Source organism: Penaeus vannamei, chromosome 17 (assembly GCF_042767895.1).
Source record: "Penaeus vannamei isolate JL-2024 chromosome 17, ASM4276789v1, whole genome shotgun sequence".
Lineage (NCBI taxonomy): Eukaryota > Metazoa > Arthropoda > Malacostraca > Decapoda > Penaeidae > Penaeus > Penaeus vannamei.
The window spans coordinates 31,841,378-31,853,656 of NC_091565.1; the positions used below are offsets into that span (position 1 = coordinate 31,841,378).

The 12,279-nt window shown below is 33.6% G+C and overlaps 2 protein-coding genes across 3 annotated transcripts in view; one reads left to right on the plus strand and one right to left on the minus strand.

Annotated features, from left to right (window-relative positions):
• ush (Zinc finger protein ush) overlaps window positions 1-5,419 on the minus strand; it is a 556,711-nt gene extending 551,292 nt beyond the window's left edge. The window contains exon 1 of one of the 2 annotated variants that reach the window (XM_070132213.1): window positions 5,311-5,419. In XM_070132213.1, coding sequence (XP_069988314.1) covers window positions 5,311-5,416 — 106 coding nt within the window. In that variant the 5' untranslated portion in view covers window positions 5,417-5,419. The remainder of the gene's footprint in view (window positions 1-5,310) is intronic. The other variant, XM_070132212.1, reaches the window with a different exon arrangement.
• Window positions 5,420-5,651: 232 nt separating this feature from the next.
• LOC113824116 (zinc finger protein 341) lies at window positions 5,652-9,988 on the plus strand (the record flags this gene model as incomplete). Its single annotated transcript, XM_027376861.2, is given in 4 exon segments — window positions 5,652-5,792; window positions 7,252-7,413; window positions 8,831-8,938; window positions 9,849-9,988. Coding segments are annotated over 4 exon segments (441 nt in total), but the record flags the coding sequence as incomplete, so codon positions are not given.
• Between the last annotated feature and the right edge of the window lie 2,291 nt (window positions 9,989-12,279).

Below are 12,279 nucleotides of genomic sequence, written 5' to 3' on the forward strand. Positions count from 1 at the left end.
AAAAAGAAGCAACTGCACGACGACCTCGCCAGCGCTCGAAGCCACGCTACGCAACCCGACTCCACCTCGCGCCTCGCCGCTGCCGCTCGCCTCTGTCGTCGAGGGTCGGGCGCCGTCCCAGACGTTCATTTACTTCACCACCGTCTATTCCAGCTCCTGGCCTTTCGGGGAGGAGGAGACGGGATTGGGGGTCAGGGGAGGAGCAGACGGGAGGGGGGGGGTCAACTTCCGTCACACGAGCGGGAAGCTGCAGCGGACCGCGCGTTCTCGGATTGTCTGGGTAAACACTGACCGACACGTAGTCTATATATGATACTGCAATCTAAAATGGTATGATATTCAATTTATATACTATAACGCATACATAATGCAATTTGTGTGCATATATATATATATATATCACATAAATAGAAATATATAGACAAATTAATGTAGCTGTTTTTACAATCATACTTATACCTCACTACAAAAATAACACTAAACACTACACAATAGAAATCACGTCAAAAACATCTATAGCATGTTTTTGCTTATGAAAACTGATAAAACACTTGCATCCGCATAAAGAAAACAAAATTTCTCCTTTCCGAAAACTTACCGTTCATTACTTATTTTTTTCCTACTTTCAAATAAACATTAACACTAGTAAACAAATCAATAAATCCCCCTTGGGCATTATCATAAAAATATCAACATCCACTCAGAAAATGTAAAAAAAAAGGAAAAAAAAAGTATTACGAAACGGTATAATTCTATTTCGAGGGATAGAGGCAGCTGGGTCATAAACTTTTTCGGAGATAGGGAATTTACTGCATTTCGCTTTTGAAACAGATTATCATTAAAGGTGACATTGATTAGGCGAAAGTTATAGCTTTGGGGGAAATAAGGGGCCCTGTTGTGAAGTATAGAAGTATATTTAAATCCCCTTTACATATATGAGGCCAGATTGAAAAGCGAGACAGCCTCAAAAAAACATTCTTGGGAGTATAGACAATCGCAAGTGACAAAACACAAGGAATTCAAAAACATTCACACGGGGAAACTAACCCTTCGCTGGAAATACTATCGTTGTTGTTCATTCTAACTAATTAAAGCTGGACATGATATCCATGATATATAAATACACTAATGAGAATTCCGCGGCAAAATACACCAACATAACAGGCTAAAAAAAGACCCGCCAGAATGTAATTTCCTCTGCAATAATTAATTCTAGCATCTAATCACACAAGATAGCGATAGTGAATAATGCTATTTATATGCAAATAACTAAACATGTTGATATAAAAACAAATTTGTTGCCGCCATAAGTGATGATTAAGTGTAGCTTAATACACCTTGACATTATGTCCGCCAAATAAACACGTAATAAATAATCGACGTTATAAGTTAAAAACTGATAATTTGAGAAACGAGGGATGGGTGTAATAATGAGAACGAGGGATGGATGTAATAATGAGAACAAAAGCAATAACAATATAATGGAAAATGTCAGACCAGTTGTTTTGACTGTGGATATTGTGATTTGAGTTATGTTGTTGCAACGGTACCGAACGCCGTACAATTAATTTTATAATACTGCTACAACTATTGTATTGCATTGCTATTACAACTATTGCAACTGATGATGCCGACTAAAACCACGAAGATTCTACTAATAGCAAGATCTGTCGTAGAAAAATTAATGACAATGAAGATAGTGATGGTGATGATGATGATAAACACAAACAATAACAATAATGACAACACTGTAAATGATGATAATAATACCAACAATAATAATTGAAAGTAATGATAATAACAATAATCACATTAAATAAATATTAAAAATTATAATGATGAAAATTATGTTATGATGGTGCAAATGATAATAATCACAATATTAATAAGGATAATTATAACATAAATAATAGCAATAACAATAAAATAATAGAAAATAATAGCAGAAACAACATTAATAATAGCAATATTAACAATAATAACAAATGATACAACTACAAACTATAATTATAATGATAATCATAAAGGTAAGGATAATAGTAACAGCAATAAAAATAACAATAAAATAATCACAAAATGGAAATTACATGAGCTGTAGGACTAACAACAGGAAAATTGTGGTAATGATAATAATAATAGGACACTAATTACTGAAACAATACTAATTTAACAATAATAAATAAACTATGACCAAGAATGGCGGTGATTATAAAAATAATGATAATAGTAATAGTAATAATAATAATAATAATAATAATAATAATAATAATAATAATAATAATAATAATGATAATAATAATAATAATAATAATAATAATAATAATAATAATAATAATAACAATAAAATCAATAATACTAATGATAATATTAATAATAATGATAAAAATAAAAAATGATAATAACAGCAACAATGACAATAACAATAACAATAATAATAATGATAATAATAATAATAATAATAATAATAATAATAATAATAATAACAATATCAATGATGATGATAATGACAATAACAATAAAAAATAAAAATGCTAATAATAAAGATATGAAGAAAAACAACAACAACAATAATAATAATGAACAAAATAACATGCTAATAATGACAATAATCAAGATAAAACGAAAATATTAATTCAAAGCTAAGATCTCACAAACAATGAGGTTAAATACTAAACTATATCAAATTAATGATGACAAAAAGAGTGAAGCTTATATTAATAAACCAGGAACAAGATTAAGCATCACATCAAGAGAAAATGATGAAGGTGATGATAAAAAGGGATCATGATGATAATATTGACAAATATAATGATACTATTGCTACCATCATTATACTGTTATTATTATCCTTATTATCATTATCTATACCATCATCGTCATTTTCTTTATCATAATCATAAATAGTATAATTATTCATATCATTGTTATTAATATTATTATCAATATTAATAGTATTATTGCTACCTTTATTACCATTATCACTATCATTATCATATGTATATGTATTTTTAATGGTATAATTACAACTCCTATGTCCAGTATTATCACTAATGTTATTATAATTATCATTATTACTATCAATGATATAGTAACAACATAATTAATATCAGTAAAGTTGGTGATGAAGATGATGCTCATAATTAAAAATCAATAATACAAAAAATTAGGTTAATAATAACAAGAACTTCAACAAAGATAATCATCCTTGTTGTTGTTCTTACTGTTATCATCTTTGCTTTCATTTTTATTATTGTTATACTTATAATAGTAATAGTAATGGTAATATTATTAATGATAATGATGCTGATAGTGGTGATGAAACCATCAATCATAATAATAATTATTATTATCATTATAATAATTACTATCATTATCATCATTATAATAATTATTACAACAATAATAATACTTATGATGATGACTTAAATGACAATGGTAATGATAATGATAATATCAATATTAATAATAATATAAATAATAATAATGATGATGATTATTTCATCATCATCATTATCATCTCATTATTATCACCACTGGTATTATCATTATCATTATTCTTATCAATACCATTACTGAAAGTAGCAGTAGTAGGAGTACTGATATTCATGATATGTAAATAATTATAGTTTTTCAACAGCAACAGTATTGATAATAGCAATGTGGAAGATGATGATAATAGTATTAATGACATGATAATGATAATAATAGTAACAATGATTATGCTGATGATAAGAATACTATTAATGATAATAGTAATAATGATTATGGTGATGATAATAATACCACTACCATTATTATTCGTGGTAATGAGAGTGGTGCCCATGGCAATATCAATAACTAATTTATTATGACACTTGAACAAAATGATATACAGGCTACCGGTGATATAACTGTAGCAACTGTAATGATTACGATGATATTGTTATTAAAAATTGGGATGATTATATTCGTAACGTAAACGATAATGACCATGATGGAGAAAATTATAAAGGAAGAATGAAATATGAATTCTGAGAAATCGAGACAGCTACCATCAGCAACAAGAAGCAACACGAACGAGAAAAACAAAACTTCATCCATTGCCCAAACCAACAAAATAATAAAACAAACAACAACAACAACAACACACCCTCATTACACAACCAGCGTCGCCTACGCCAACCTTATCCAGCGAGCCCCCGGCCAGATAGCGATCGGCAGCCCCTTTCCCTTGCCTGAGATAAGGATCTAAGGGGCGGATGGACGGGCTGATAAGGGAAGGAAGGGCGGCCTCGTGGGCAGTAGGGGAGAGCGGGTCGTGATACACAGTCGTCCCTCTTCATCTCTCTCTCTCTCTTTCTTTCTCTCTCTCTCTCTCTCTCTCTCTCTCTCTCTCTCTCTCTCTCTCTCTCTCTCTCTCTCTCTCTCTCTCTCTCTCTCTCTCTCTCTCTCTCTCTCTCTCTCTCTCTCTCTCTATGTCAACCTGTCTGTCTGGAGGTTTTCTGCTTCTTATACCTTTGTGTGTGTGCTGGGTGTCTTTGCGTCTGTCTGTCCGATTGTCTTTTAATTTTCTCCCTCTTTGACATGCATCTTTTGTTTCGTTTCTTTTCTTGCCTTTGACTCCCGACTTCTACGAATCGTTTTCGACTTTTCTCTTACCCCCCTCCCCCCCCCTTCTCTCTCTCTCTCTCTCTCTCTCTCTCTCTCTCTCTTTCTCTCTCTCTCTCTCTCTCTCTCTCTCTCTCTCTCTCTCTCTCTCTCTCTCTCTCTCTCTCTCTCTCTCTCTCTCTCTCTCTCTCTCTCCCATTCATAAATGTTGTCAATGAAGGATTGGAAGTGACTGGAACTTTATTTACACCGCCTGACATTGTGTGGTGGGTAACAAATAACAAGCGTGCAATATTTAACCTTGCGGTTGTTTTCCCTCCTTTCATAAAAGTACGAACGCAAACAAAACGAACGTAATGACATGACAAAGCACGAAATAATCAATAAAAAGCCATTCAACAATAAATGATAAAATCTTTGCCTAATAATGTGACTATTTATGGTTTCCCGAAACAGGTGTAATGAGGTGGACATGTGACTGAGCACAACAGAAGCTACTTTCTAATTTACTCCTTTAAAAAACAAATCAAAAGTACAAAGGCAAATATTTCTAATCAAAAGAGACATATCTGCATTGAACAAAAGACGCACATGTAAACTCCACATTGTGATGGTGTTTTTATTTAGGTTCTAGAAGGGCTCCTCCCTCCCGCGGATAGAAAATAATCATTTATTAACGAACAACAGACACGAATAAGCAAGACATGGACACCCAACACTTACTTTTCAGCGGCTTAGGATTACTTTGTTTCCTCCGCGACATTGCACAAGTTACAAAAGGCCCCACCAACACATGACACATCCGCACCCTAAAACTGCCAACACACATCTGAAGACAAGTTTGGGAAAGTTTCAAATCCCCGCCCATTGTGATGTCACGGATAAGCCCCGCCTCCTTTTGCATGTCGTCACTAGCTTGGCTCCTCCCCATGAACAATGACGTCACGGGCTTTGCAATCATTGGTCAGATTATTATTCTATATAGGGAAATATCTAAGCTTGTCGGAGGTCCTTCATTAGGTAACATCAATTAAACTGCTATAATTAATACGCAATGCCCATATCTTTCGTCTAATGATTCAAGGAAAATGGAAGTTCACCATTTACTTGGCCATCAGTGACGTCATATAGAAACAGCGCGTATCTCCGTGACGTCACAACCTCATCCGCCATCATGTCCCACTCCATCTTCGACGCCCTCACAGGTATTTAGATTTTTTTGCATGATTTATGGCCTCCTGGCGTGACAAGGGCCAGGCCACACGACACTTAGAGTGACAACAAGTGGCAAGGCTCGCTATGGTGCCTGAGAGAGAAGAAATGACCGATAAATAACCTCATCTCCCTCTCTCCCCTCTCCATTCCCTTCGCAATAGCGCCAAGACAACTGCAATATCTTCCTTTTCTTCCCATTTCCGTGACCTTCCGGGGGGTGCGAGCTCCTGTCGTGACACGCACGCCTTGTGGTCCTTCCAAGGAGTGGGTTTTGGGCGACCTCGCTTGACCTGAGGGAATAAATAAGGGGTGAAGCCAGCGACGGGAAAAGCCAAAACCTCCCCGTTTTGGTGCAGGAGATAGGGCGCTGGTGCCGGATTTCTTTCCGGGGGCCGAGAAATTAGTTTGATTTTCGGTGTTGCTCTTGGTTTTCAGAACTCTCTCAATATTATTATCAAGTTTTAGGTTTGTCTTAATGTTATGCCGTTATATAAGGCAGGGCTGTTGGGCTTTTCTTTAAGTAATACATGATGGCTGGCATAATACCTGTGTTACTTGTTGCAAACTGGATAAATGTTGTAAATGTATTATCTTTTGTAATTTGGAATTATAAAAGTCACTAGGGGATTTAGATTGGGTTAGGCAAATGAGGTATTTTGTTTGTTTGCTTGATTATTGATAGGCAGAGTCACTTCTTGATTATGGATCTATTTGAACACAAACAATTTAGAAATGACATGTTTTGAGGTGAGAAGTTATTCTAAAATAAGTTGTTTTGTTCAAGAAAAAGTTCATGAAACTTTATTTTTAAATATTTGGGAAAAACATGTTTGTGTTTTAAGTGTATTTGTCCATTTAGGATTAATTATATGTTATATATTCTTAAATTCATGAGTAAAAGTAAATCTTATTCTTTATTTTTATTGATATGAAAACTTGCCTATTTTTAGATTTTTGATTTTGATAGGGAAAATTACTGTTAGATTTTAGAAAAGGGTCTTATAATGTCATGTCATGTGTTTTTTTTGTGTGTGTCTGCCTCTAAATAACTTTCCTAAAACCCTCTTATTGTCTTCACTCAATTTTTGCAACTGTAGAATTATTTGTTTATTTATTTTTTAGTTTTAAGATGAAACTGTATCTGCTTTAGAATTACTATTTTTTTTCTATGCTTTGTTTTTAATCATATTTTCTATTTTCAGTTTATATACTTACAGTGTACTAACTGAAAATTTTAGAGTTCTAGCAATCATGTATTACTTTCTAAACTTAAATATCTTAAGTAATATTAATTTTTGGTAATGCTATATATATTTTTAAAAATTATATATATATATATGTATTTGTCGGAAAATATACCTGACATCTCATATCAAATTTAGCATGCAATGTGGTGATGTTAAGATTGAATTTAAAGATTTAAAAGATTCGACCATTACTTCATCACAGGAGTAACTCTCGAGGGCTCGGGAGGATTGACAGTCCAACAACTTCTTGAGACCCCAGGTTTGATCCAGAGCACTGTCACAATATCTGGGGGACCTCCCACCGTAACCTCGACAAGCCACCAAGGAACACAGCTCTCTCCCTCCATCACAAATACGAGTATAAGTAAATGGGGTGTGTTTTTTTCCCTTTTTTTATATCATTTATTCTAGTGTTGTTTTGCTTTTCTTTGTTTTGTTTTTTTCAATATTTAGAATGCATTGCATGGAAACAGAGTGGCTTCTGTGCCTCTCGACCCAACTGCATAGGCAAAAGCTGCAACATATATGAGGCATTGAGAATAGGAGAGTTGAATATGCCACCTAAACAAAAACGTTATTTTTGCACCCATTTTCAGTGAAATCTGCTATATCTTATGGCAAGAAATGGCATGGTTGATGTGCAATTCAGGAGCTGAGAATTAAAGTTAATGATATGGTGTAAAACTCATGGTCAGAAACTAAAACTATAAACCCATTTATCTCAAAACTTGTTTTTGGCAGGTTTACTTCAGCCATTCATAAAACCTTGTATATTCTTGCAAGATAAAGTCTTTTCACCTGTCTGGCAATTTACTGTTGTATAACAATTTTTTCTTGTATATATGTAATGGTAAGTTGGCCTTTGCCAAAACACAGTGTCAATATTGTTGTATTTTTCATTTATTAAGGAAGCTAGATTTTTTTCCCATTCTTTATTTGTTTCTATTCTAATTCTTCATTTTCTACTCGTTAACTTTTTTGCTATATATCCTTCTTTTATTTTTTACGTATTCCTCGCTAATTTTTCTGTTTTCTTTTGGACTTTTTCAATCATGTTGCAATGGATGATAATAAGTGTTTCCAATCCAGCAACTTACCTATAGCTACTAATTTACTTTCTTTTGTGATTGGTAATTGTTCAGAATAGGAATATAGAAACCAGTGCTATAGCCTTTGGGGTTTGCACTGTGGCAAAGGCCAACAAAACTACTCCATATATATCCTGCAAGAGAGAGTTCATAGTTCCATATTTTACATTTGATTGTCAAGGTCAGCAGTTCTGCTTTTTAAGCTTTAGCCAGAACATGATTTCCACACCATTGCTGAACTTACCTGTATGAGCAAGGATTCACAGCTTTTGATAAGTGGATGTTGCCATACTTTTATATTGTGCAGATCATTAATTATTATGAATAGTGTACTCTGACACATAATTTTCAGAGTAAATTATCTGTGTTTATAAAAATTCATTTATGTTTATATATTGAAACAGTAGTGAATATAATTTTTTTTTACAAAATGGTAAAATAAAGGATGCCCATAATCTTCTATAAAGATCTGTTGATCAACATAGGCAAGATGGAGCCTATACATTTTTTTAATGATATATATTATGAGATAAAGAACCGTTTTAAACTCCATCATGGCAAAATTCAGTTATTGAACATTTCTGGACTTTTCCCATAGCATGAATAATGAAGACTAGACTATGAATCACTTGATGCATTGCTATTCTAAATTATTACAGCAAAAGTATTTATTAATTATTCATTCTTTTTCAGGTGAAGGAGTTCCTTTAGACGAAGATGATGTATTTCAGTGTGGGAGATGCAAAAAACAGTTTTCATCGCTGGAGTTGTTTGTGCTCCACAAACGTGATCAGTGCTCAGGTAAAGTAAAAAGAAAATTGAGTAACGTTTTCAGCCACACCAATTGAATTTGTTGTTTCTCAGATTTACTGCTTCAATTTTTTGCATTTTGAAAAAAAAAAAAAACTGTAGGCTGGGCCAGAAACCACTACAGATTTTACTTTTGCAAGCCTGTAAATATTGCTACTATCAGAGGCACATGCTACCGGAAAACAATCAGAGAGCTTCTTTATAGTCACATGCTAGTTTTAAACTCTAAGTTTAGTTTCGTTTAGAGTTTAGTTGTAGAGTAATTTAAAGAGCATGTAGACACTAGAGCAAATCAATGTTTTTGTTGTAGTGCTGAAAGTTTTGCGTACCAAAGAAGACAACAAAATGCCAGTTGTTGTTGTACAGGTACTTTGGTTTTTGGGTACAGGTTGTTTGCTTTGTTAGTGTTACTGGCTTATTAAACTTTGGATTGACATCATACAAAACAAGAATTACAATAATAGTAGTAAATGCAACATACGTAAGTTCAGTCAAAAACATTGTTCTATATTCAACATTGTAGTAATAGATCAAAGAAAAGGACTTATTACATAAAACGTGCTATGTTAAGCTGAAAATGTGAATAATCCTATTATACTTTATGTTCTGTAAGCCCTATATATTTGCCCCAGACTTTTTTTTTTTTTTTTTTAAGTCCTATTGCTTCAATTTTTTTCTGAGAAAAGCTGAGTAGCAACAAATAATAAAATAAAATTAGTGTGGCTTTATCTGTGAAAATAAATAATGTTTTTTTTCCGCTCTAGGTTTAGAATAGTGAGCAAATTAAGGCAAATTATGTTAATAATAAAACCAAAAATACTAAATATTTTATACATTCTTCAAGGAATAGTAAGCATATTAACTTTTTTCATATTAAAAACAAATAACACTTCTTACTTAGGAAAAAATGGAAATCTTCGGGCCTTGCAAGCACCCCAGGGTGGCCTTCCCCCGTCAGCCACAGATCACACTGGTTTTGAAGCAGAGAATTCTGCGCTTGCAAATCAGATCCATGTGCAAGTACAACCTCATACAGCTCCAGTGAGTAAATCTGGTTTCTTTTTTGGGGGTAGGGGGGGATTTTGTTATACAAAATAAATTGTGCTGTGTATTGTGATATGAGGAGAGTAAAATATAAGTATGTTTAGACTTGTGGCAGAGAGTTCTGCACCTACAGATCAAACCCTTGTGCAAGTACAGCCTCATACAGCTCACAAAAGTGGATTTTTTTTTTTTTTTTTTTTTTTCACTCTCTCTCTCTTTCTCTCTCTCTTTCTTTTTTTGAGGTAGACAAATACAAATACAAAAAATTGTGTTGGGAATTGTGATTTGAGAAGTAAAATATGTGCATAGATACTGAGAATGATTATAGGAATATTATTGCAGTAATAACGATAATAGTGACTATAAATAGTATTACCAAATTTCTTGCTGCATTAGATGATGCAAGTCACTAAATGAAAGCTTGTTTATAGAAATTATTTGAATGTAAAAAAAATATATTTACATATTTTATAATGAAACATTTTTTTTATTGTATATATATGAACATAATGTGGCAAAATAGTCTGATGAACAAAACTCTTTTGAAGGGCTGTCAGAAGAAAGCAAATTTTAATGTACTTTCTATACTCCATAATCTATTTTCATTATGGGCACACCCTATCCCACAAGCAAGCACTCTTCAATTTGTATACATATACAAGTAAAAAGGAATTTTACTCACAAATCCTTTTGAGGCATATCTAGGCCGGCTGAAAGTAAGCAGGATTTAGGCAAAAAGCTCCGCAAGTCTGGCTCCTCTAGTTCCAAAGATAGTGTCCCAAGGTCTGGACGAAAGGGCTATAATCTCTTATTTGAGTCTCATATCCGAGAGTCAGTCTCTGTTATTGTCATTTTGATAATAATTCAAGAAGTGCTTTATGTTTTTTCTGATGAATTTTAATATAATTGAAAACATTGAATGTTCTTCCATATATTTTGCAGTATTCACACCAAGTATGTCCATTTCATAAGTACTTTCTGTAAAAGTGCTTTTGAAATGTGTACATGCACTTGTTTTTCCAAGTAGAAAGATGGTACACAATAGATGTGTTGACTGTAGAGCAGTGGTTCCTAACCTTTTCTGTTGTTGCCCCCAACTAAAATATAATAATTTTAATGACCCCGTTCAGTGTCTTGTCATCTTTTCAGATTTAATTATTACTAGTTATGAGTAGTGTAATGGTGCCAGTAGCTGTAGGACAAGAACACTATATGGAAAGATTCCAATTTATCTATATGTAAGTGATTCCCAGGTGTGACAATATCCAGTCTGATTCAAAGTCGTGATTTTCATGTTGCTCCATGGCCCCCCTGGCAAATATCCTATGGCCCTCCAGGTTCTGAACCCCTGCTGTAGAGAGTGCTAGAAAATTTGCCTTTGAGTGATAGTAGGCATGGTGCAAGAAAGTAGAATACAGAATATTTACAAAGATTCGGTTTTACATCACAAACTCCCTTGCAAGGGCTTGGACACTGCTTTTTTTCGAAGGACTTTGGTTCTGGCAGGGGACATCCATTAATCTGAATGGACACCCTTCCTTTTGAATCTCAGACAATTGGTGCCAGATTTGAAAACGCTTGAGCTAAGTGACCAACTCTCATGGCTCCTATCCACAATATGAAATATTTACAATATATACAAAATTACTTGTTATTACTTGTAAGTAAGAGCAAAAGTGTAAGGCAAAAGAGAAAAAATATTTACATCATTAACGTTTGAAAATGAAAAGCAATAACCAATATCACAATGTAGTGAATTCTTTACAAAAGATTAAAAAGTAACATCATTAGAAAAACAGCAATGATCTATAACAAATTGCAGTGGGTATTCTAAAAATTATATGCAATAACTTATTCTTTAAGCAGATCTCCAATATATCCATCAAATCAACCTAGTGCTGCCGGGTAAAAAATGGCAAGTGGACATAATAACAGGATTGTTGGCGCACACCGTCAGTTTCCCCTGTTTGTGCCTAGCTCATTCATTAGTTCGCAAGTGACATTTGGCACCTAAAAGCTGTTATTTTGCTATGATTTATAAAAATATTATAATCTTGAAGGTTTACCTTCATTTTAGGTGCTATTGCAAGAAATCTTTACCATATAAATGAAGCCACTACTATTGGAGAAAAACAAACTCTGTCTGACGAGCCAATGGCACGGGAATGGTCATGATACAATTGTATCTGTTTTTTGGTCCACAGCAGCCATGGCATGTGTGTACATGCCACCCGGTAGCTAGTGGTTAACAACTAAACAGGAATTAAAGTGCTCCTTCTTCCTCTCTC